The following is a 27,291-nucleotide window of genomic DNA, read 5'->3' on the forward strand; positions in this document are numbered from 1 at the left end:
GCTTCAGGTGATTGTCATTGCACCATGTGACGAAGCTCTCTATCAGTCCTCTGTACTCCTGTGTAAAAATAGTCTCTAAGTGAAGACAGCATGTGTTTCTCATTGGAAATGATTCAACATTACCTTACATATCAATAAAGTGAGAACTTCCATTTTGACAAAAAATACACTTAATGTATTTCATTCAATTCCTTCAAAGTCTACACTATACTGTATATATTTTATGGTGGACAGACATATAAACTGCCGATTGACTGGTTGGTGGTGGAATACAACTGCAAGGCAGTCATTCTAGTTTCTTACACACACACACACACACACACACACACACACACACACACACACACACACACACGCGCACGCGCACAAAGAGCACATGATTTAGGCCACAAACAGATACTCTGTCCCATCCTTACACTCAAGAGAAGTCAGAGTGTCACGCACAAATATGTACTCGGCTACAGTGCAGACATTGTTCTCCTTTGTAATCTGACCATCTTCTGGCATGTCTATCTGCGTAGAGGTGCCAGCTGAACATTTCCCACTTAGTTCGAGAAATTGAAATTGCTTTATTTTAAGCAATGTGAAGTATGTTGTGATATGATCAAACGCAGCATTAGATAGTGATTTGTTTTCTCAAGCAAGCAGTTTTAGCTTTTGACTGGCTTTTGATGAATGTGGCCACTAAATTGGGAGCGCGGCACACCTGTAGTCGGAAGGCTCTCTCAGCTTGTCATTTCGTATCTGTGTTAGAGAAATGTCATGACACAGTCTATTATGCCTCTAGACTTGAGCTGTCCTGCTGTGACAGCTCTTCTGCATAAAGAGACGAAAGGATGTGCATATACGTGCGTATGTGTGAGAGTGTGATTTATTTTGTGATCTATAGTTTCAAACTCGGGTTACATAGATAAACACATTCACAAACAGAAGTCGCTGTGGTTTCTTCAGGCTAGCCTCAACAGATGATTACAGATTAATCCACCTCAGATAAACTCCTCTAAACCAACATCAAGATCTCAAGAAGGCGCACGGATAAAACTGTAGAATAATGTAAAGTAGTGCATCAAACTAAACTAATTACGACTATCGATAAAAGCAAACAGTATAAACCCTCTCAACCAATACAGATCACATACTGTACAAACACAAAAGTAGAAAGAGATTATCTCCTTACAGATAAAATACACCACAGTTTTCAGTTATTTGTTTGCTCGCCAAAAACAAATTGTAAAACCAAAACTTTGTTTTGACACCGGGTCATGTAATCTGACGGTATGAATCTCTATTATCCAAGATAAAAGAAAGAAATAATCTAAATTGCTGGAGAAATCCAGATTTCTGTCATATTTACTTTTTTTAAATACACAGTATATTTACTACTCCTAGGTCGTCCTCAGACGGGCCCTCCATCGGTGCTTCCATTCATCCCGATCCTCCATGCATCTGGCTAGCTCGCCAGTATTTTCTGCTCCCGCATCTTTCCTGAGTACATCCACGTATGTTATTGCGGGACGCCCTCGTGATCGGTGCCCGTGTGTTGGCTCCCACAGCACAAGTTTGCTGGCAGACAGCTCTTGGTGTCTCTGGCAGTGACCTGCCAACCTCATTCTCCTGACCGCTGTTTTCTCACCCACCCTTAGCGCCCCCCCATACAAGTGCGTGTTGGTGACATGCTCATCCTTGTTGATGCCAAGTACCACATGCAGCATTCTCGTGTAGCACCCATCTAGGGATTTCTGCAGGGTGGGCTTCAGGGTCCAGCATTCACTGCCATACAGGAGAACAGACTCCACTGTTGCATGGAAGAAGCTGAGTTTCATTTATCGGTGGAGGTTGGAGTTCCACACACAGGTCATGCCATTCAGGGCCCTCCATGCAAGCGCCTTCCTCACTTTAAGGTCTTGCTTGGACGAGTTGACCCACGAGCCCAGGTATTTGAAATCATTGACTTCCTTTAGAGCAGTGCCTCCTGTTGTTTTTAGAGGTGGATGGTCCGGGGGGATGTTATATGTTATGAACTCAGTTTTCTTGACATTTAGCTGAAGGCCAACCTTGGCGCACTCTGTTTCCCAGCATACATCCCAGTCCAGTAAATTAACTGAGAGTTTCAATATCATACAAACACAATGAAAGGTTATGAAACTATCACCTTTTGCAACTTGCACTACTATTGCTCAGGGTGGCTCAGGCACGTCTTCGGGGGAGCCGAAGACCCCTATCTCCCTCTTCCTCGAACATCACCATGTCGGTGTGTTTATATGAAATGGTGAATGAACAAGAACATCGTCATTCTCCCTGGCCTGTTTTGATGTGGTTTGGGGAAATTCTTTGTGAGGGTTCAGGCGGTTACTTTCCTGGCTCAGACAGCCGTGCGTGGGTAGTTAGCGAAGTGATCTCAGTCAAGTTTGCCTACAGTGGAGCCCCGATTCAGACAGCCAGACACCATAATGCCAGTCCATCTGTAACCTATAATGACTGTGTGTCACTGGAACCGGTCATTTTCGTTTTCACTGCCAATTCGGCCCCTGGCGTACTCGCCTCACAACTGCTGACTGCATCTAATGGTCTGAGTTGTTAACCTTTCTATATTTGTATTCATAAGGGAAATGTAGTTGTTTAGACATTTTCTATTTGCTGGGTGTAAATGATGGATGCGCCTCCAGGGAGTGGGCTATAGCTCTTCTTGCAGAGACAGGACAGAGTTTAGATGTTCTCTGGGGAACAGTGCGATCTGAACCACTGGCCAGGTTACAAGCTCATGTGGGAATATAACCCCCACCCTCCTCACCCCCCATGACTTCTCCTCCAGCTCGGGAGATTTCAACGACTGTCAACCCCAGACCAGGTGCTCTCTTAATCATCTTAAGACCAAAGCTGGCACCACAGTGGGTCAGCTCAGGAAGAGCAAGGAAATGTTGCTGTTATGTTTCTGCAGATAGGGGAATATAGACAAAAGTGAATGTAGCATTGTAAAACTCTATCAGAACACAGAGACATTAATCTAGTAGTTGCATTACTACCGTTGGCGATAGCCTGGCTAGCTGTTTCCCCGCTTTCCAGTCTTTGTGCTAAGCTAAGTTAACCTGCTAAGCTAAGCCGCTGCTTTCTGTAGCCTTATATTTAACCAACAGATCATCAATCTTCTCATCTAAGTCTCCAGAAAGCAAATAAGCATATTTCCCAGAATGTCAAATTATTCCTTTACAATATTAACGTTTCTAACAAAGCCTTCAAATTACTCTTCATTAAAGGTTCCAACCATGTGTGTCACCGGCTCTTATTACCTTTGTCTGAATATATGCATTTAATTTAAAATGTACTGTTCAAAACAGCTAGTCAGGGAGTCTTGTATAGCTGCTGCCCTGTAAGTGTGAAGTCGTCTTTCATTGACTTCAGCTGTGGTTCAAGTGCAGCAGCAGAAGAGATAAGGGTACACCATGTGGGTCTCATACTTTCTGAATGTGCTTGAGAACAGAAAGCAGAGCCCTCTGATGCCTTGAAGTGCTTAAGGAGACATTATTGAGTGTCAAGTTAACGTTCTGCTCCCCCCTCTGTTTCTGTCTTTCTCTTTCTGTCCACTCACAGATTGTGGTGCGGCCTGTTGAAGAGGGTATTGCGAAGACAGAAGAAAGAGTGTAGTGTATACAAGAAGAGAGACTGTTGCACAATGTGCTAGGAGAGTGTGCGAAGAAATCGTGTTGTTTTTCTGATATTGTTGAGGTGTCAGAGAGACCGGAAAGGACGCAGCCATGGGGCGAAAGAAGATACAGATTGCCAGGATCATGGATGAGAGGAACAGGCAGGTGGGTGTCAGAATTAATTATCTATCTATTTATCTATCTATCTCTCTATCTCTCTATCTATGTCTATCTATGTATATATGTCTTTCTCTGTCTGTCTGTCTGTCTAGATGATATGTATCTATGTTTTCACTTTGCATTGATGTATTTGGATCGTTAGATCTCTACTGTCTTTGTATCCGCGGCACTTTTTTAATAAAAGTAAAATACAGTTTGCGTACAATATAAAAAAATATTATAATCATATTAACTTATTTCTTAGCTTATTTCATGAAATGCTACTGTATCCTTCTTTTGTGTCTCAGAAGACAGTCTGCTCTCTACCTGTTTGAAGGTTACGGTCTTCTTCTATTTTCCTTCCCACCTTGGATCAGAGTTCCGCAGCTGTCATGGTGTGCATGGATCTAACCAGACATACCTCCCTCCCCAAAGTCCCAGCCAGCTGAACAGGGACCATGACATTTCTTTGTCAGTGCGGTCATATTTACAGACATGATTCCCCTACCACCCTGCAATTTCAGCCAGAGAAGTTGATGAGGCAGCAGGAGCGCTGGGCTGCAGCGGGGGCCTCATGTCGTGGGAGTGAACTCAGGGTAGCGAGGAGCACAGCGGGCCGCCTGTGGCCTCCCCACACTGTAGGGCTTGTCCCCTGGCCTGGCAGTATGGCTGGGCCCCTTCGCTGTAGCCCTATGTGTTTGCAGCTGTTTGGTAGTAATTAGGAGCAGCCACTGCACCACAGCACCCTCTCATTTGCAGGGTGGGTCAGCAGGACACACAGCACCCTTCTCTGCCTTGGCTACACTGGTCCCAGCTAGCCGCAGAGAGGGAGAGAGCTGGAATTCTGCTCATGTTAAATATAAACTCCTAAACAGCAAAACACTGTACAAAACAGCCAAGGTCTGTTTGAAACAAGAATAACAGGCTTGGATATCTATAGCTGGAGGGCTGGGACCATTTTTTATTTAGCTACGCTCTCTTTGATTTAAGAGCTAAGTTGAGGAAGCGTGAGTGCAGTTTTTGACTAATTACACCAATTAATGAAGATGCGTAAGTTTCCCATAGCCAAATAGAACACATCTTGGTATCCTAGAAATATCATTTGCATTCCTTCACAGGTGGAACAACTTTTTGCTGTGCACACAGAAATATATCGGCGCTACAGTGGTGCTTCCTCTCCTGAGGGTATTAACATGATACGGGTACTAGCCAATCGGTACTCTGACCGTGTCTCTGTCTGTTACTGAGAGGCTAGCAGTTCAGCCAAGTGCAACACAAAATTCCACACCGTGGGCCAATTATAAGCATAACACCTGGCTCTGGGTTGGATCCAAGCAGGAATTACCCTGGGCTCGTTGCTGGTATCTACACTGTATGCAATGACCTGTGACATCAGGGAAAATAAAAGAGAGAGACAAAATGACATGAAAACAGGTTGTCAAATGTTCGCTAGGTGAGCAAGTTAAACCTTCAGACAATCCTTTCTTTATAATGCATGTATGAAGGGAGTGAGGGAAGACATTTAGCTGTATTGTTTCCCAGAAAAGTGGAGCTGCAGAGAGAGACGTTGCTTATTGTTAATGTGTCTCCCAAAGTGGAGTGTTTGCATCAGATTTAAAATGTCTCACTGTATAATTTGTGAGAAAGTTTATCAGCAGAACGCAGGCATTTCAGCTTGCATTTAGTTGTTTTTAGCTGGCTCAGCAGAGAATCTGCTGTAACAATAGGCTGTCGTGCTAAAATAAAGCTTTGGTATGAAGTGATGTATACGTGTGTATCTTTCTCCCTTTTTTCCCCGTGGGCCATGAAGCGCATCGTGCCATGTCCCTCGGGCGTGCTCCTAACCGAGGGGGAATAGCCATTAGCATATGGTCCCCATTGTCGGGAGACAATTTGAATCTTTATCTACGCCTCTCTGCTGCTAGCTATCCATACTCTAGCAGTCAAATTAAAGAAGTCCTTAAGTGGGCTAATTAGATATTATTGTTATACAGAATATTTTGTAGGGACAACGGGGGCTCCCTATAATATCACTACAAGTGCTTTAGGAGGGCTGTTAACCTTTCAGGATTTATACCACGGAGTGTGGCAAAGGCTGAGAAGGTCTGTAATTGCACAATCTGTCAGGAACACTGAGTGCAGAGTTGAGGCAGGGAGTGAACTTAGCTGATATTTTGCTAAAAGTCATTACCTACAGTGTATATTGACAACCCATTTTCATAATTCATGACAAGTAAGATAAGATAAATAAAATAGTGTACAGTTGTTGCATACATCATGTTTTTGTGCAGCTTTATGTGTCTCTGCTGTGTGGCCTCGCAGAGGCTTGCAGGATGAGACATGAAGGCAGCAGAGGTCCTTTCATGCATACTGTAGAATGGTAAAGAGCCAGTTCCTGAGCCATTCACTGCATAAGTGATAGTCCTACAACACAGCAGCACAGTCATCAGCCAGACTGACACGCTGATTGCAAATGAAAGCTAGATAACAACCATACAACAGCACTGCCCTGGTTGATTCTCCTCATTTACAGTATTCACAGCAAGTATTACAGTTTGAGTCACAGACTCGCGCGCATTTATTATACACTATTATCTAACATTGACTTTTTCATCATCTCTCTCTCTCTTTCTATCATAAGCACAGATACAGCGCCTTACAGTGGAAAAATATGAACAAATGACATTTGGCCTTCAAAACCGATCTGTTTTGACTTGGCAGGTTTGAAATTCATGAACCAAACAAAATAACAACAGCAAAGCCACTGGCACTCAATGAGCATTTTTAGGGTCTTTCACCTACTTCTCGGAGCAGCTGTCATGGTGTGCGTGGATCTGCAGGGGGGATGATGGTGGAGAAGGGAGGGTACACATTAGTCTTGTAAGTTAGTGTAGGAAAGAGGCTGGTGTAGCCTAGTGAGCAGTGTCTTGCAACATCCTATGGATGCCATTAAGCTGGCTCACTGGGGGTAATTGCCCAAGTCATTAAAAGTTTGATGATTTTGCTGCTGGGTGGAGGATTGCCTGCCCTTGCTGTGGCTCATTTTGGAATTGTGCTCTGGCACTTCAGATGCCTGTGGGGCACAGAGCAGTTTACTCTCTCTCTCTCTCTCTCTCTCTCTCTCTCTCTCTCTCTCTCTCTCTCTCTCTCTCTCTCTCTCTCTCTCTCTCTCTCTCTCTCGAGCAACACAGAGCATACCTCCCATTTTTTTAGCCTTCACCAATTCCTTAAGTTCTGAGCAGTCGTCATTATTTATTAATGTGACAGGTAAAGAGCTTGTTGATAGACCATGGACAGAACAGAGGGACACTGTTAAATGTGACAGCTAGCACATATATTATCATTACTCAAGATGATATATAGTTTTTATAAAAACTCTGCTGAAGCAGCAAAACATGAAGTCAAGTGATGGTGATTGGGTTTTTCATTACACTTAAATGCTCACAGATTATTATTTACAATTGTATCAACACAGCACCCTGTCTATGGCAATTACAGTTGTCAATACATTTAACAAGCCAACTGTCTTAAAATATTTATCATTCTTGTTTTTGATTGGAGATGTTTCGAGGAAACCTACTCACGTTTAGTTAACTAGCATGTCATCCTCTCCACTAAAGAGGATCACTCACAGCTACTGTAGGTTTCAAGGTCAATCCCACCCAGTAAACGAGGCCTTTGCGCCCTCAGTTGTCCACATTGAGATCCTGGGGCTGTCCTCTCCCAGCGAGAGCTGATCCAGGCAGACAGTTGTAGTGGCCCTGGCCTGTCTCCCAGGCCTGCACACTCCGGCACCACGTAGCAGGGTAGCAGCCACAGGGCCTGGGTCACTCTGCCAGCTGGTGCCAGACCTCTCTGACTCTCAAGCCTACTCTCATGTCTGCCATGGGGGGCGTCAGAGGTGACATGAGGTTTTAATAAGGCAGCTAGCTCGACACCCCTCTGAAGGTGTTAGTAAGTCAGGCATCTCCTGCCATGCACTAGTCACAGCTGCACTCTGCGTCCCAGATGTCTTGTTTGTCATCTTGGCACCTCTGCCTGAAGACAGACATTGATAGACCTTTTGATTGACACATCAACTCTGTGTGGATGTGTGTGTCAGAGTTTTGTTGTAGCATATGTTCTTATATACTATACTGTCTTACTGTCTTGTGGAGGATGAAATGATCATTTGGGATTTCTTTTATTGATCAAAGCGTCCACAACTAGTGAGCCTAATGTTTTTGCTTGGCAAGTAGGGTGAATCCACACTTTTCTCTGCAGCAGCTCCGTTCTGTGATTTCAACCGGTATGATTGGTGGACTTTTCACAGAAACATCTTGCATAATGCACCTTAAAATACTTTAGTAGAGCCTTGTTAGCTTGCACATAAAACTACCCAAAGTATAAAAGAATATGCATATAATTACCAAGTTCAATTAAAGCTCAGTAAAAACAGGTTGTGGGGCACTTGGGAAGAAGTTGGAAATGCAGAGAGTGTCAATTGAGAGCAGAATTACCACCTCATCTTGACATTGTGAGAGTTTCTTAAAAGGTCAGGGTTTTCAGCCTGGCACAAATGCTAGTAGTCGCTGATCTGTCTGGTATTGTGTGAGCTGTTGTAATGACCTTATCAAAAGCAGAGAAAGTTGGAAGCACTCCAGTTTATTAGAAGTTTAAATGTGGCCCTCCCTTCTCTTTTGCTCTGACATTTGATTTCCCAGAACATGTGTAAGATGCACTGATACCGTGGTACGACACAGCTTTAAAAGACTGAGGCTAATCCTTTCAATGTGAATTACATGAATTAGTCAGGGAGCTAGACTACATGTGTACCACATCTTACTATAGGAGCGACTTTTTTTAAAAACCACATTGAGAGTCTTTGTGGGTGTCTTTGACTTGGTGAACCATAGGAAAGCTCCGCCAGTGAACCTCCCACTTGACCTCAAGGATGTCTGTGGTTTTCCACTGTCTCACCAGTCACCCCAGAAAAGATGTGGGTGGATGGAGGTTATATTTGTGTGTGTTCCTCAAGATGCTCAGAGCTGTTTTGTGTCATGACTTATCAAATTAATCTGGACATAGTCTAACAAAAGGAGAAAAATAGGGCCAAACTGTTCAAAATAGCCTCCATCTTTCCCTATTAAAGGTAACTGAATGAGTACAGAAGAGTAATGTGGTCGTCATCTTTAATGGCAGTGTGAGCAGCAGCTGGCTTTTGTAGAGGTACTGTGTTTGGGGCTTGGGCACAGATCGAGTCTCACTGCTGCAGCTGAGGTTGAAATGAAGCGGTGCCTGGGTCAGCAGCCCTGCACTCAGCACTCTGCCATGCATCCAGGTGGAACAAAGTCCTCGCTCAGCGTCTCATCCTGGGCTTCCTGCTGAAAGGTGACATCTCCGTGGCTTAACAGCCACATTCATCTGCTAAAGAGCATACAATTTGTTAATCATTTCCCCACAGGACAGTCCCTGCTTTCCAGTTGGTTAGACGAACAAACAAATATTCAAGCAGGCAAATGAGCGGGTGGGCAGCCCTGGTGTTTAGTCAGAGGAGACTCGTATCAGCTGGTTACAACTGCAAGTGCTGGAAGTGGGTAGAAGCCGACCTGAGACTGGTCAAATCATAACCTCTTGTCTGCCTCCATGCAGTGATACACCTTGAGAAAATCCTCAGAATAACAAAAACACTCTTTCTGTTCCACCAAACTCACTCAAAGGCTTTATGTGTCTACAATTTGCAAGGAAACATGTCATTTGATTTAGCTTGTATTTAAACCTTGTCATTTCAGGAAATGTCATTTCAGAATTTGGTTAGAGCTTGACTAATATCGGTGCATTAAATAGAAAATAACACAAGGAGAGACTCCCCCATGTCTAGAGCGGGAATAATGGTCCTGTGTAATTACCTGTAGTGTGGAAGATTTGAAATTCATTTATCACAGTTGGAGTGACCCCACTGCCTGAGCGTTACTCAGACACTATGCAACACATAGGATAGTAATGCATTACACCAGTTAAAATGAGGGTATAGCCATAAGCTGTGTCCAATTAAAGTTAAACAAAGCCAGCTCATCTGCTCAACTCCTCTCTTAGTAGGTCAGTGAAACTGATGGAGAATACAGACACATGCTCTGCTCTGTGGCTCCGAGCGCAGCTTTCACGAGCACGTTAACAAGCTACGTTGTATAATGCGCAATTGACAAGACACATACGCTAAAGAAAAAACATAAATCCCAAGCCAAGATTTCAAACAGACACACTTTAAAAGTATTTTCTGCAAACAACCATTACAAAACCGAAAGAAGAAAACAGCTGCATCCATGCGAACGATGTTTTTAACTGGAAAAATGACTGCAGCAAAGTGCAAATAGGTGGTGTAACGTAATGACATGTGTGTGTGGGTATGAAGCGACCACAGAGACAGAGCTGCAGAGATACAGGACATAAAGTCACTTTGCAGAGAGGGTTGCGTTACCATTGGAGTGATGTATGACCCGAAGTCCCATCTGAGGGCTCATGTTACAAGGCTTATGCTGCACTACAGAGATAGCTTTCCGTATATGGAGTCAGGGGCTACAGTAATGTATGGACCCCTGTTGTTGCCAAAGCTCTGACTCAGCTCGCTGACTCGTGCCTCTAACCCTGACCTCTGTCTTGATAACTAGACATTTCAGCCGTGTACTATGTCATTGCAATCATTCCTGAAGTAGGAATGATCTTGTTATCCGTCACCTTGTTTACAGTAACGTTGTTGTAATATAATGAGACTGGTAATACTGTTCATTTACTTGCTTAGCCTACAGTACATACCTTTTAAAACTTTGCAGAACTCTTTACTTAGATTGTGTACTCATTTGAATTAAAAAGAAATTCAAAGCAGTTCTACAGTATAGTATTAGTATTACTTAGTATTACTTGTACATTTACTGCATTACTGTAAGTATTTGTAGGTTCCTGTACTTTTAGTATTTCCATTGTTTGCTACTTTTTACTTACTTTTACTCCACTACATTTTAGAGTGAAATATTGTGTTTACTTTAGTAAATTTGAACGCAGGGCTTTTAATTGTTATGAAGTACTTTAACTCTGTGGTATTTCTACTTTTAGTTAAGTAAAAGATGGCATTTTACAAACATGCATTGGATAAATAAACTACATGTTATAATAAGAATCCTAAATTAGCATTTACTCTTGCAAGTTACATGTAGATGTACAAATTTCTGTTTTGTTGACTTGACTTTGATCTCTTTGATCTCTTTGAACTCATTTAGACAAACTCTTCTCGGTAATATATGGTTTTGTTTTTCTGTGTGCTCCTCAGGTTACCTTCACAAAGAGGAAGTTTGGCCTGATGAAAAAGGCCTATGAGCTCAGCGTACTCTGTGACTGTGAGATAGCCCTCATCATTTTCAACAGCTCTAACAAACTGTTCCAGTATGCCAGCACAGACATGGACAAAGTGTTGCTGAAATACACAGAGTACAACGAGCCCCACGAGAGCAGAACCAACTCTGACATTGTAGAGGTGAGTGAGCGGCGCCTTGTTACTTTGTGGGGGAAAAAAAAATCTTTACACATCATGCTTTTTTTTTCTTCTATTTTCTCTTTTTTATGATCTTATGTTCAGATTTATCAGATTTAAGCTAAACGTATTATTTTAGGACTGGATTCAGACTATAAAATATATATTCTGTGACAGGCTTAACGCTCTGACAATAGCTCACAGGGTAATTTTTCAGACCGACAAGAATGAGGAACAGTTTCCTTCTAGTCACCATTCAGATAGGGCACAGGAGGTCTGCACTCTCTGATAAGTTCAGCTTCTCTTGTGCCCATCAACTGACGTGGAAAACCTATCTCTGCACATGCATGCACACAGTAGCTGCTGACCACAATTTCTGACCCTGTTTCCCATAGATATTGTACCTGTACGGCTCAGTTCTCTGGCTACTCCTCATCACAGACCGTCAGCTTGTATTGCTGCATTGAAAATACAGTGTTTAGTACATTCCATGCTGCTCTATAAAACTCAACAAGCACTTGGGTTTCCTGGCAGCTCCCGCATGCCCGGCGACTAGCGGAAGAGTAAACCACTTGTTATGCCAGTATACAAAACTGTCAGCCAAAAGTGTAAAAGCCAAAGTAAATGAGAATGATTAGGGATACATCCTGTTCCAAACATCTTTCATCGGCACACGTGTGGTTTCTCCGCTTATTCAAGATCTGCTTTAAGAGGCTGGTATTTCCATTCTGACTGAATGAAAGCATATACAATGCATGTTAATGCCTATTGATAACATCCTGATACTGCTAATAGATAGTTGCCCCTTTCATTTTTATAGCTCTTATTTGAAATACTCTTTGATTTGCTTTTTCTGCACAAAGATACTTTTTCTTAGACAATGCACACTGCTTCATCGCAATGCCCTGGTGTTTACTGCCACCTGCCCACTAAAACATACAGCATTTTTATTACTGATGCACAATTAAGAGACATCAAGGGTTTAACATGAGTGAGATTGAAAGATTTCAAGAATCCTAGCTTTGGAAAAGACTTTCACTTGGAGGAATAAGGGAAATTACATGCAGCATAAAGGAGTCAGCTGTGGCCCATTATCTTTTATTCATGCTGCTGCTGCTGCTTGTGAATTACCTGCTTGGCAGAGCTGCAGAAGAGTGCTCTGGCATCTAGTAGACTCATGCAGTCACTCCTCCATCAGGGGCCCTCAGAGCAGAGCAGGGGCTCACCTGCATAAAAAATACATGGATACATTCCTTACTTACGTAACAGTGACCACACATTTGTTTTTGCCGTGACTCTGTAAGCTGTCTTATTTTAAACAAGCAAATGCAACAACATATCAATATCCTTATGTGTTATCAGTTGGGTCCTTCCTCTTTATATCACATATATATATGCAGTCTAACCGGTGTATGTTTACATTGTCAGCGTGGTGTAATTGGAAGGTACATTGTGCATAATGTAGCACCAGGGCTGATTTCCCCCTTCTGGCTACCTTTTAAGGAAGCTTCCTCGCTGCACAAAAGGCGAGAACAAGCCACTTTTGTCCCCGCTCACTCGGCCAGGATCTTTGCAGACATGCACGAACCTCCCTCTGCCTGCTGGCTATGTGGTCAAGGTTCAGAAGTGAGGAAGCAGAGCAGAAGTAACCAACCCTGTCCACTTCATAGCATCACCATTCAACCCCACTATTTACTTGGCCAGAGAGCCTGTGTCGGAGGTGGTTGGCAATCTGTGAAGGCTATGATTTCATCATATTTAAAGAGAAATCCTAATCTAATTTTCAGCCTTTGTGCTTCTCTACAGCTGCACCGATCCTCGTACACTACATGGCGGAGCTGATGCCTTTTGCATTTATGGCAAGAATCCACCTCTCCGCCGATTATCTAGTGAAATGGGCCTCACATGAGGACACTTATCCTGGACATTTATCTAAATTTGTTAATTGTGTTAAACCAATCATGTGCTCATTTGTCCAGTTTGGAAGGCCAGAAAAACCCTCTCCCGCTTTTTTATTCGGAAGCTCGTTTCGTGTGAGAATCTAAATCAAAGGTCACATTCCTGCTTAGTAGTGCCATCTGTAGATAAAGGCTGAGCTGTGCAGTGTGAGAGAACAGTCTCCATGTTTTCCACAGATGGATGCATGCCTGGGCCACAGTTTGATAACCCAGTGGAGGGCTATGGACTTTGTCTCAAACTTGGCTCGCGGACTGTTTGCGTCTGCATGTGTTGATGGGCTTAACCTTACCAACACTCCAGGCGACAGGTGAACTGTCGTGATGTCAACCTGTGTCATTTTTTAGACATTTATAAACGGTATTACGGTGGAATGTCATTTTTTGAGATTTTGTTAGCTGTTTTCTTAAAAATCATATAGTGAAGAATCACAGCGCTCATTCTTGGTTGCCTGGTGCTTTAAAAAAACAACAACAGCAAAACCTGCCATTCAAACTAAACTGGTTCCCATTCAGAGTATAACTGTTTATTTTAAAGGTCACACTTGCAGTATCTTGTTATGTTGTAATTCAGAAGAGTAACACACTCTGGTCTCAAGATCATACTCATCAACATATATAGTAATATCTCCTTGGAAATAAATAGGGTATTTTATATGTTATTGTGAACTGAGCAGAGTTTCTTCGTGGTGTTGTTCCTATTGTCTTTCTTATTGAATTTTGTTTATGCCACAAATCCAAATGCTGCCGTTAGTCATTAGATTAATCTAATATTATTTACTCTTCCTCCCCTCTCCGCTAGTGGAGCTAATGAGATTTTGCTAATGCTCCGCTATAACCTCACACCGTTCTACAGTACACAGAGCGATCACTGTGTCTGCAGCAGAAACCTTGAAATCAGATAGTAACTTCACAGGCATCATTTGGCATTTATGTGTGCTTTCTTTGAGCAATTCAGCATATTTAAATTATATGGTATGGATTAGGATTAATTAGGTTTGCAGGCATTAAGTCAACACTTAATTGTAATCTTATAAAATCAGGACTGTGACTTAGACTTTAACCCAATTTGAGAATGCAATTTTGGTCAAATACCGATGCCTCGTAATTGTAAATAACTGGACTGCACCATATGCTAAACTGCTCTTTTTCATATATTTCACCCTGATGATTTGTGAGAGTAAACATCATTCATAGGGAAATTTTGCTTATCTTCCTCATAACAAAGTGGGGCAGCCATTGTTAATGTGACTTGGGAAAAACAGATAATTCCCTCTCTATTTATGACGGAACGCCCCCTCTCACAAGACCACTACAGTGAGAGGAAATTATAATTTCTATTAGGTTTTATCTCATGATCTCTATCTTTTATTATAAATGGAGCTGTATTAATCATTCAATAAGATATGTAAATTTTGACCATTACTGAATGTCAAGCCCTGTGTTTTCATCTTTATCTATTTTGTTTGTGACTTTCCCGACTGCCCTTTGCAGATTTTACCGTGAGTAAAGCTTCACAATCACCACAAGTAAGGGTTCAATGTGTCATAATGTTCCATATTCTGTATTTTATTAAACAAATTACAGATGGAGACAATTCATGCCGCTGTGCTTCAAAAGTGCATTTTCAGTGATTTATAGCTAAAAAAAATAAAAATATTGTATTGCTAGTTATGGAATGATCCTCCTTGCACTGAATGGGCACCAGGAGTTTCAACAGGGGATGTTTATGTTGTCAATCAAAGGCTGAGCAGTGATTAAGACTCATTTCTATCTTAATGAATGCAAATTGGCACATCTGCTATGGTGGGCTAGCTGTCCAGACTCTTCAATTAGCATGATTGATCAATTATCCTCCTGCTGGTGGCTCACTGGAAATGGAGGCTGGGGAACATGTGGGATGAGGATAGGAAGAGAGATGAAAGAGCATGAGAAGGAAAAATGAACAGAAAACTGTCCAAAACTGAATAAATCAGATGCTTTATCTGATTAGACTAAGGGAATAATGGAATTGCATTTTATTAAAAGAGGGCTCTTACTTTAACACAATTTTTTTTAAATAGATAGCAATGAGTATAATTAAAAAGCTGTCATTTTATCATTGTTATATTTATTTTTTGAAGATACATACTTCCAAGTTGGCAACTAAAAGAGCAGGTGAGAGATCAAAAGATGATATTCCTCAGATTAAAACAGTGAAAAACATTTATTACTGCAACTAACTATGTTTTTAATAGGTTATGTGGCTCTGAATGTTCAATCATGACATCTTTTTTTACTCCATTTTTATTTTTGTGTGTGTTGGCATTCTCATTGTGATACATCAACTTGACATGAACAAAAACACAATTTGCATTTTAAATAATGCGTCTGATTCTTCATCAGCAGATTTTCTGATCAAATATTCCTGTGAGAAATGAGCTTCAGCCATGCAAATATTTAGTAGATCAGTACTCTTTCAACTCTGAAGTCTGTCGAGGATAGTGTGGTGTGTATCTTGTTTGTGTTTTGTTTTTTTAAAACAGTAAGCATAGATCCTTGAATATCAAAGTACACTGATGAGGAGACTTCTCTGAGTAGCAGAGGCAGATTGCCCTGAGTGTGTATTTATAATGCACAGACACATAACAGGACGGTCAAATGAGGCTCTGGCTGGCACACAGGGAAACTGTCACTTCCGCCATGTACTCTAATGCAATAGACAGTATTACAGTAGCTAAATTATATCTATGAAGGCAATAGAACATATTTAGTATAAAACCTGCCTAAACATTAATCGTATACTAAAGAGGAAAAACACAAATCAATACAAACACATGAATTATAGAAAAATTGAAAGTCCTTTTAAGTAATAAAATAAAGATATCTACCAAAACGGATTTGGGTATTTTACTTAACTAGTAAAAAATATTTGTATTTAATACATTTCGTGTAATAGACACATGAAGCTGTTTCTTATACTAACACATGTTCCGTTGATCAGGAAAATACAAATGGTAAACATAATAATACATTTAACCCACTAACTCTGTGTATATATATATATATATATATATATATATATATATATATATATATATATATATATATATATATATATATATATATATGTATGTGATTTATGATTTATGAAGTTTTGTGCTTCTGATTCTATTTTCTGTCTTTGTCTATTTATTCTGAAGAAGCAGCCGTTGGCGTTGACAGAAACCTAAACGACGTCGCTTCCTTTGCGACAGCATTTTTCTCTAGAAAGACCAAAACCGACTGTTATTGAGGACACTGTATATTTGTCCATATGTTACGAGAAAAGTACGTCATCTTTAGGTTTTCTCTTTCTTGACTCCATTGACTTCAGACCTATGGCTGTAAATCTGATTTCTCTACTATTATCTAGGGGTTGCAATTGCTCATACCCATAAGATTTTGCAAAAAGTCAAAGTTGCGAAGTTACATCAAAACAAATGTTCTTCCCCCTCATTTTTTAACTAACTCTTTCTCTTTCAGTTTCTGTTTCAGGTCTCCAGAGAAACATGCTTGTGTTCTCAGTGTTTTATTTCTTATTTTTTCTCTACAATAGTGAGCTGCCATTTTTCTAAATACATAGAAAAGTTCATTAAACATTTTGTATGTGGGGAAGATCTCACTTGTGCCAAGTCGTTATTCTAGTAATATCCTTGATTTCCTATTGTCTGACTGGTCAAATTGCTCATTCTTTGCATATAATTATCTACATCATTATCTATCATTTTCCGGTCTATTTACAGTGGCTCTGAAAGGAAGAGCAGCTGTTTAAATGTAATGACAAAATCTGAAGTTAGAGCATTTAAAAATATATATATATTCGAATCAAATATCAGATTGAACATCTTTGTAAAGCTGTCTAAAGGTGGGCTATTTAGGACGAATCCCCGCTATTTTAAAAGTTAGCATTAATTAAATATATTGGTTCAGTAACTTTTACCTCAAGTCCTAATATCCACATCCAGCTCTTCGCCATTATTTATATACTTCAGTCTTTCTCTTCACTATGCCATCATCATATTACTATATTCTCCTTTTTGATATTTCACCGTAGAGCTAACAGCAGCAGTGATGAGAAATCCCTTTTTAAGCTAAATCAAATGTCACTTCTGTTGACATAGACTTATTGGGTTGATGTTGATTTTTCAGGGCTTTTCAATATACTGTATGTGAAATTTTCTGCCAGCCCATTTTTAATATTACAGAAAAAGAGTATGGGAACTTTTGGGCTCCAGTGATTTATTGGAGTGATATTAAAATGATTTCTTTATATTTTTATTTTGACTGTAGGTTACACACAATATTGCAGATTATATTAAGTATAATGGTATTGCTGTATGAGTATTTTATTTAAATGAATGGCTATTTATAGTCTCCATGATGCTGCTTTGTAATTAGGAGGTTTGGCCAGGAGGTTGCTACATAAATACTAAGCCTGTCAGTCAATCAGTTTTCTCTGGAGAGGATGGTAAAGTAACAGCATGGGGAAGCTATTAATGTGTGTTTCTGAAATCCTATTACCACCTCTTAATTCGGGGCTCATATAAACACATGAGCAACTTCCTATTTCCTGTGTGCACAGTGCAGAGTGTTTTTGTATACCTGAGAGCAGTCATGTAACCTTTGGGCCTGTGTTTCAGGCCAGCTCCGGAGTTAACTTGTGTTGCTAGTCAAAACAAACACACTGGCCGTCCACACAACACCAGCATCTATTTTCAGACTAGTGCAGTAGGACAAGTTAAAAATAAATATCTCACAAATGTTTAAGAGGAAAGCGAGAGAAGGGTTACCCTTGTTAGCCACAAGAACACCTCCATAATGTTATAATAATGTTACTTCCAGAAACGATCTCCATATTCTGTATTTAATGTGTGTAATACTTTATTATGTGCGCTTTTATAAAGTTTGGAACGTAGGAGTGTGAATTCTTCAGTTCATTTAATTTGATATTACTCTCCGCTTGACATCCATCTTAACGATGATACCTCTTATCTTATATAACACCAGTACTGGTGAGAGTTGTCTGAAAAGTCTTCTCTTGTCACAGTGAGTGAAGCAATATTAATGGTTCTGTTTCGAGCAACATGCTGGGTTTCAAAGTGCCCCCTTTTGTAGGACAAGGACTCCTTTTCCTCTGGGCTTTTAGTGAAAAAGGGTCACCAGCCCTCTTTTGTAGTGTAATGAAACAGTTGTGGTAATGTTCATGCGAGTACATCACCAACTGCTCTGTGTCCTCTGCTATGGAAGAGATACGCAGTAATTGTTACCCGATGGCCCAGTATAAAGGTGGTTTGATTATTGGAATTACTTGCCATAATCAGCACTCTCTGCTCTTTATATGGGATTTGTCCTGAAGGGCTATCCTTTGAATTGTGGAATGGCTTAACTCCATTATCAAGTAATGGTTTTCTGCTCATTTTAAACCCATCATGTATTACCTCACTGTTTTATTATGTCTCTGGTGTGGGATGTTTGTTACCAGGTAACTGCTTGGAGATTTTTGCTTTTAGCACATGTCGTACTTCATCGACGTCAGAGCTTTTTTCCACCCTCTCAACTACATCGCATATGTCTCATTTCAAACTGCGGGTCCCCTAGAACATATAATATAAGGAGACGCTACAACAACAGACCAAAAGCCATGGTGCCTTCTTCTAAGCATTAAGTGTCCACTGATGCTAATGAGTTAATACTCTAAGGTCTAAAACTAGATATACTCTCTTTTAGTCCCAATTCTTATAAAAAAAATGTTGCTTGTTTCTTATTTGAAGGTGTTTGTTAAATATCAAACTTCACAGAGTTTAATGAAGACATGTTCAACATGTTCACATGGTGGACATAATTTCTCTTAACTCACACCTTGAAGCATAATCTGAACATCCCCAAATAGCAGCAGCAGCTCCAGTAGGTGAGGGTACGAACGAAGATCGACCGATAGATTGAGAGCTTTGCCTTCTGGCTCAGTTCTCTTTCCGTCACAACAGTGCGGTAAAGCGACTGCAGTACCGCCCCCGCTGCTCCGATTCTCCGGCCAATCTCTCGCTCCATCGTCCCCTCACTCGCGAATAAGACCCCGAGGTACTTGAACTCCTTTACTTGGAGCAAGGGCTCATTCTCTACCCTGAAGTAGGCAATCCACCGGTTTCCTGCTGAGAGCCATGGCCTCAGATTTTGAGGTGCTGATCCTCATCCCAACCGCTTCACACTCGGCTGCGAACCGATCCAGTGACTGCTGAAGGTCACAGACCGATGATGCCATAAGGACCACATCATCTGCAAAAAGCAGCGATGAGATCCTCAGGCCACCGAACTGCAACCCCTCTCCTCCACGACTACGCCTCGATATACTGTCCATGAAAATCACAGGAACAGGATTGGTGATAAAGCGCAGCCCTGGCAGAGGCCAACATTCACTGGGAACGAGTCCGACTTACTGCCGAGTATCTGGACACAACTCTCGCTTTGGGCGTACAGGGATTGGATGGCCCTCAGAAGTGACCCCCTCACCCCATACTCCTGCAGCACTTCCCACAGTATCACCCGGGGAACCCGGTCATACGCTTTCTCCAGATCCACAAAACACATGTAGACCAGATGGGCGTACTCCCAGGCCCCCTTCAGGATCCTTGCGAGAGTGAAGAGTTGGTCCGTTGTTCCACGACCAGGACGAAATCCGCATTGTTCCTCTTCAATCAGAGGTTATGAGTGTTGCTCATCAGTATTGATATATAACATATTAATTTTCTTCTTTATGTTCTTCATAGGCATAATACTTAAAAAAAAAAAAAACTCCTATCTTATCGGTAATACACTAGTAATAAACCAATATTTAGAATGCAAATGAACAAGGCAACAATAGTGAATTCATCTTCAAAATGTTTTTAAGTTCATAAATGAAGATGTTGCAGCCATCATTGTTTACATTATTCTTATAAACAATGTGTCCTTATGTTTTCTATATTTATATTATAACCTGAGGAACACGAGAAGCGCAGGGTGTAACACAAAAGCAATGTACTGTAACGAGTAGGTTACTGTAACTGCTAATTAACATAAGAAAAGTAAGGGTAACATGATGTGTAGTAACAATGTGTTGGATGGCATGTAATGTATAATAACGTTATGTATAATTTTCTAAAAAACTAAGCTCAAACCACATACCTGTCATTAACTGTGGTATGAACCACATGAAATAGGTCAGACATTGAGCTGACCTAATTTGGTTTGATCTAGATACAGAGCAACAGTGATACTAGTTATGTTAAAGATCATTAGAACCACAAGCCATGAGTCCACCCTCTGTGTTCTTCAATGACCTTGCGGGCTGAGCGGCTGAAATGAGACCTTGCTTTCGTGCACAGCGGCTTCTGTGAGTTAGCTCGTGCAACAATCAGCTTGCCCTTGTGCCCCCCTCCTCCCACAGTGCGTGCTGTGCGGCCAACCCCTCCTGCCCAGGGGCGAGGACAGAGCAAAAGCCTGCTGGGATTAGGGGGGTGGGAGGGGCTGGGGGTTGGCTGGCACTGTGCCACCTTCCCCTGACTGCCTGGCCTGACTGGGGGCAAAGAGGGAGGCTGCTGTGTCTCAGATTGATGAGGACAGGTCTGTGGTCTGGGTATAGAGTGTTGCAGAACAGACGTCCTGCTGGCACATCCTGCCCTCTCTGCCGCACGCCCCCCAGCCCTCCGTACTCGCCTTATCGGAACTCCTAATTGTCCTTATGAATATTTTAGAGGCGAGCAGGAATGGGAGTTCTGGGTTGGGGGTATGGTTTCAAGGGCCCTGACAGCTAATGATCCACTCAATGACCAGAGAGAGAGAGAGCGGGAGACAGAGAGACAGGGAGTAAAAACGGTTGGAAAGATTTTCAATAATCTGTTTGTTAATGTTTTTGTACAAATTGTAATTCCTTCTGGATCAGCTTTTTCACCTGTGCCACCTTTTCTTCTTATGTGGAGTGGGAACATAGTGTGTTCTCATTCTTTTTAAGCTGTAGATAATGATGACATTGGTTTGCCTTTATCCTCAATTTGTAGTTGAATTCCCTCCTGTCTATACTGAAAATATGCCGTCCGCTGATTGAGACGGTTCCCTCCCTGACTGTGGCGGCTAATGGCTTTGTCACATCAGTCATTCACCACGGTCTCAGAGCAGAGGGCTCTGAAGGGACTGCTCACTGCACAGCAATTGCCTCTTCTTCAGTAAAATGGATGGGCTATTTTTAATTGCCAATCTAGTCGGTCAAATGCAGGTAATCATTCGCAGTATACAGTATAGAATTTGATTAGTTTGTTGTCGTATGCATCCATCGCCGGTTTATATTTAGTGAGCATGACTCACTTTGGATTAATATCTCCCTACTAGTCTGACTTTGAGCTCACAGTTCATTGTGGTCTGTCTATTGCCATGTAGTGTCAGGTGGGATTGAATCTCACTATGTATATACAGCTACGAGACAACAACATCAAAATAAAAAGCAGACGGTCGAGTTGCCCCCTCCCGCTGCTCTTCCTGTCCACTGTGTAACTAGACAATGGAGTGAGCCACAGGAAGGACATGCATCCAGCCTCATATCCTCATATCAGTCACTAATGTGTAATGGTCATGAGATTAAACAAGATATGTCTGGGAATGAATTTCCTTATCTCACTCCCAACTCCCAATATGTGGTGGAAAAGGGAGAGAGAAAGAGAGAAGACGGCTTCCTACATTACTGTAAGCTACAGTAGTGCTGGGCCATGGCATACAGTGCCTAAAGACTTACCAAAAGAGGCTTTTATTCCCCTCAAGTGAAGACTACAGCACCACAGGGGAAAAGGGAACATGATGGTAGTGAAAGTCTCTTAAGATGTTATATAAGAGCAGAAATATTCCTTAACAGATAATAGCCTTCCTATCAGCCGCCTCCCCATGCTGATTTCCTAGTGCGTTCACACTCAAAGAAGCCCTTTGATAAGCACATTAGATGGAACGGCTTGGACACAATGGTAATGTCATGAGGATTAGCACGCTACCTTGCTTAGTGTAGCGGCGGGCACAAGGGCTAATTCACAGCACTGCAAGGCGAGAGACTGGGAGACCTGGCTGAAATAAGATGAGCGGAGGCCCCGGCACAACAACTGGTTAAAATACAGCCTCTGTGTACTTTAGGGAAAGGTGGAATAAACATAACATGCATTAAACATTCATGTTGTACTCCACTTTTGGGCCATTTTGTTTAATTTCCTGCTGTTTCGCCATTACATGACAAACTGTGTTGCTGTTGAGGGGCCTGTAATCAGAGCAGTCATAGGTCAGATGGTGCACTATAGTGAGAGCTGCTGTAAGTGAAAGCTGTTGAGATTCAGGCACAATGGAAGAAACTGCCTCTTCATGCCTTTCTTTTCAGCCATCTCCCCCACAATTTTGAAGTTCAGCTTTTATACCGAACCACTATCTTTCTCCTTTCACCCTGCCTTCTATTCACGTACAGTACTGTACAGTACATGAATAAGTTAAATGCAGAAAGCTCTCTTGACACAAGAGAGGGAGAACATCAAAGTGAAATTGTTTTCCAAGACTCGCAGCAGCAGAGTACGTTGCTTGGGCCCATTTCACTGAAAGTACTTCTCAAGAAACAGGTGATGTAGGTGGCTTATGCAATGGTTTGAGTTTTATTTTTAATCCTAGGAATGGTGTTTGCTTCAATTTTGCAATGCACAAATGTGAATATTATGGCTTAAAAGTCAATCTAAAGTCCAGAATTGAGCAATCTAAAAATCTTTATATATTTTTATTGCAGTTCTTAAGGTACTCATTGGGTAGAATTGCATTAAATAATTATTCCCATTGATATCAAATCAAAGTGGCATGGAAGGTTGCTTTCCACTGCACTATAACTCTCTGTACTGAACATGTACTGCAAATCTTGAGAGGCAATTACTGTGCTGAATGTTCCCCTTGGTTACAGCTAGGTTAATAGTCAGGGCTCAGATGGAGATGACGGATAGATGTTTTCTTCAATATAAGGAAGACTCAAGGCCTCCTGCAATGGAAAATGTTCTTTTAAAAGAAGTTCAAGCGTCACACAAGCAAACTGACGGACACACATACATGCACACACAGACAATGGTGCCCAGTTGGTTTGACGTCAGCTACTCAGAGTCTCATTTTTATTTGAAGAGCCAAATTTCTATCAATACAGGTTTGGACTGCTGTGAGAAAATAGCAGCTGGCCTTGTTCCCACTCATCTTTGTGAGCCTCTCAGGACCTTGTGAATAGATTATACAAGTTCCCTTGTCCATACTCTCTCCAGCCCTCCTCCCGCAACAAACAGCCCATATATTTCATTAGAAATGCTACTGAAAAACCCAACCTCAGCTGTATTCACATCCAACCAACTTTGCTTTACAAACCCCACAACTTGATTCATCATTTGAAAGGCATTTTGAAATTGAATATTCATACTGCGAAAAGAAGTTATCTTTTCTTTTTTGTTTCCTGATCGTCTTGTAAGTTTACCCCTTTTTTGTAGAACACTGTAGTGTCTGGAGCAGTCTGGAGCATTAACATGTAAGAGCAAAGTTGATCTGGGGTCGGGTGGCTCCATGTGGTCCCTTCTACGGCCATATCTCTGCGCGTCTGCTTCTGATTGGCCAGCGTGGGGAGCCAGGTCTTGACAGGTGTTTGGAAGAGGGACACCTGTTTAGCCATGTGCTGATTTAGTGATGCATTTACTGGGAGCTGTGGGCAGCGTCTGTGGGACACCCACAACATGCCAAGTCATTTAACAAAGAATTACAGCCACGTTTCCCAGGCCTTTATGTTCTATGCATTAGAATGCCACAGAGACAAATTCCTCTTGCACACCAAATGCCGTCGATACACAGCACCTTCAATACATCCTTTTGAAGATGATATGTATTATAGTGATGCATCATGGAACAGATCTGATTGCTGCCTGCCCTTGTCTGCTGCTATCTGGTTCCAATACCCACTGTGCTGCTGCAACCCCTCCCTAAATGGCTGGGGCCAGTGGGTGCGGCGTACCGAAGGCTGGCCAGGCCTGTTGTGTAAGTAGAGCAGCCCTGCCCATCTCACGCAACCATGCCTGACCACTCCGACCAAAATATTCCCATAATAAGCAGGTTGAAACCAAAATTTGCAGGTTGAGATCAGATCTTTGGCTCTCTGGTGGAGAAAGTGCATAGTTTAACCCCAGTAAACACAGGCCTTTCAGGACCCTAACTAAAGAGGGTTCTTTCAGTAAACAGGAAATGAACCAGCAAGGCGTTTTCGTAGAATGAGAAGAATGCCACTGCTCTGTACCGCACCAAACAGTAAAGCATCTGTGGTACAGTGCTGGCCATTCATTATCCAGAAGACTCTCTCTCTCTCTCTCTCTCTCTCTCTCTCTCTCTCTCTCTCTCTCTCTCTCTCTCTCTCTCTCTGTCTCTGTCTCTGTCTCTCTATCTACTATCTATCTGGGCATTGTGAACACTTATGTTTGAGGAAATGTGGGGGTTTTTCTGAACTTCCTTATTTCTGTGCACAGCGTCACATTTCTGTACATTCACATTGTTCTTGTGCCCCGAAATGTACAGTCCTCAAAAACTGTATGCATGCGAATGCTCGGGGATGGATAGAGCAGCGAGGTATTTAACATCATCTGGTGTTAATGAGCAATGATATTATGCTGGACTCTCATAAAGCCATGGCACAGGTTTTAGGAAATGTAAACTACATTAAGGTTGTGGTGAGCAGCGAGGGGTTAGCCGCATTGTCCTAAACGTACTGTCACATTGCTGTCAGAGGATGTAGCAGCTGTAGAAATGCTCCCCCCCTCGCCGCACATATGCACCACACACACGCTTCTACTCTTATAGTCTCTCTTTCACACACACACATTTTCCACTTTCTTGGGTGTAGACCAGAAACAGAGAGTAAGGTCTCATTAGTGTGTGTAGGTTCCTCTCCTCTGGCTCACACTCTGACCCCTGAATCCACAGGAGTCAGTGACCTTCCTGTAGACACGAGGCCTCCGAGGCAGCCCACAGACAGGGCAGAGCGCTGCTGTGGACCTGCAGTAGTCTGATAGAGGAACCTTGAGAGCCACACATAAATCATGTTTTGATGTACACTGTCTTGATATCACATGCTGTCACATGCTGTCAGCAAGTCTTGTTAACACTGCTATTCAGAGCTGTAATGAGGAGCAGAGAACAGCCTCTAAGAAAGTGAGCAAAAGAGCACAGTGGTGCATTATTATTTGTTTAGTTGTATGACATGTTTTCTTTTTTTCTTGAAGTCAGAATAGGCTCTTTATAACACCACCACCGCACACCACCCTATGCACTTACGAGCGCTTTGCTTTTACAATAATTGCTCAATTTCATGCTCAAATAAGCATCTTTGACCACTTTTGATTATCCATTTTATTCCCCACATGCATTAAGTTTGATAAGATCCTACAAGTGACAACCATACCGAATTACAGACTGGGGCAGTCTTAAAGTGCTCTGCTGTAGGATCTTCTTATGCAGGGGTTTCTTCCAGCTGGGTGGGTTATGATAACTGAAACATGATGAAAAATGCAAAGACACACAGACGCAAGAGAAGGAATAACAGGGAGGGGGGGGGAGGGGGGAGAAGGAGAGAGATAGAGAGGGAGGAGGGCAATATTTTGTTTCTCTGAACACTTCTGAAGGGTGAAAGGATATAGAGTGATATTTCAGTTTCCCCTTGGTGCAGAGCCTTGTATTGAACTACAGTTTAGCCTATCGTTGGTGCAGCAGCTGTTTATGTTGTACCGCAACACAAGAAAGAAGTTGAAGGACAAACATAGAGTAGATGTTTATTTTTGTACATGTATGATTCATATGTTCCCAGTAAAAAATGTATATATAAGGTAACAAGCAGCAAAAAACACTACTATATTGTTTCTTTTCAATTGTGCAATTTCCTTTCAGAAATTGAGAAACAAAGGCCATAATGACTGTGCTAGTCCTGATCCTGAAGACTGTTTTGGGCACAGCCCCCTCATGGACGACCATTTCGGCAAACTAAACGAAGAGAGTGATTTAATGTACAAGCGCTGTGGTGTAAGTACTTCCTTTGTCCCCTGCTGTTTTGTGTTGATTCCTGTCTTTATGTTGATGTTCACTACAGGCGCTAAACAAGAAAGAACACAGAGGTTGTGATAGCCCGGACCCTGATGCCTCATATGTCCTCACTCCTCACACAGAAGAAAAGTATAAAAAAATTAATGAGGAGTTTGATAATATGATGAGAAATCATAAAATCGTAAGTACTGTAAATGCAACGGTTTTGCTTGGCTTTGTGGCACAAAGGATTTTCACTCTTTTTTCATTTAACTTTTTCCTCTTTTTGTTACCCCCCCCCCCCCCCCCCCCAGAACCTCTGTCAACTTCTTTCAAAACTACTCTATTTTAAGATTAATGCCCCCTTCACTGGGTGTGCATTTGTTTCTTATGTTGATTTGTTCTGCAACTGATATTTTTGGCACACCCTGATAAGATCACATTTCATGTGAACAGGTGAAATGTTGCATGCTTCTGCTGGAAAGATTACACCCTAGTATCATGGTCCTGTTATCATAAATCAAACAGCAGTCGCTATTTAAACACATCGGGAATGTACAGTAAATACTTACTCACATAAAGATCTGCAGGTTCTGTGATATAAGATTTTTATCTCATAATGTAACAAAAAACGAATAAAAAAAAGATTCTTGATAATGTAATGATTATAATTTCTTCTTTTAAATCTCTCTATTCTCTCTCTCTCTCTCTATCTCTCTCTCTCTCTCTATCTCTCTCTCTCTCTCTCTCTCTCTCTCTCTCTATATATATATATATATATATATATATATATATATATATATATATATATATATATATATATATATATATATATATATATATATTCTAGCATACATTATCTCTTATTCCTGAACAGCTCCAGCATTAAAGTGTTCCCAGAGCACACTAACACTACACTATCATTAAGCATCTT

The 27,291-nt window shown here is 41.6% G+C and overlaps 1 protein-coding gene across 7 annotated transcripts in view; it reads left to right on the plus strand.

Moving 5' to 3' along the window:
- Positions 1–27,291, plus strand: part of mef2aa (myocyte enhancer factor 2aa) — a 59,972-nt gene that overhangs the window by 18,004 nt on the left and 14,677 nt on the right. For 3 of the 7 annotated variants that reach the window (XM_029433227.1, XM_029433226.1, XM_029433225.1), the window contains 4 exons: positions 3,589–3,806; positions 11,104–11,307; positions 26,226–26,327; positions 26,425–26,559. In XM_029433227.1, coding sequence (XP_029289087.1) covers positions 3,753–3,806; positions 11,104–11,307; positions 26,226–26,327; positions 26,425–26,559 — 495 coding nt within the window. In that variant the 5' untranslated portion in view covers positions 3,589–3,752. Of the gene's footprint in view, positions 1–3,588; positions 3,807–11,103; positions 11,308–26,225; positions 26,358–26,424; positions 26,560–27,291 lie in introns of all 7 variants that reach the window. The other 4 variants (XM_029433232.1, XM_029433231.1, XM_029433230.1 and 1 more) reach the window with 3 other exon arrangements.

The sequence above is a fragment of the Cottoperca gobio genome, chromosome 6, assembly GCF_900634415.1.
Source record: "Cottoperca gobio chromosome 6, fCotGob3.1, whole genome shotgun sequence".
Lineage (NCBI taxonomy): Eukaryota > Metazoa > Chordata > Actinopteri > Perciformes > Bovichtidae > Cottoperca > Cottoperca gobio.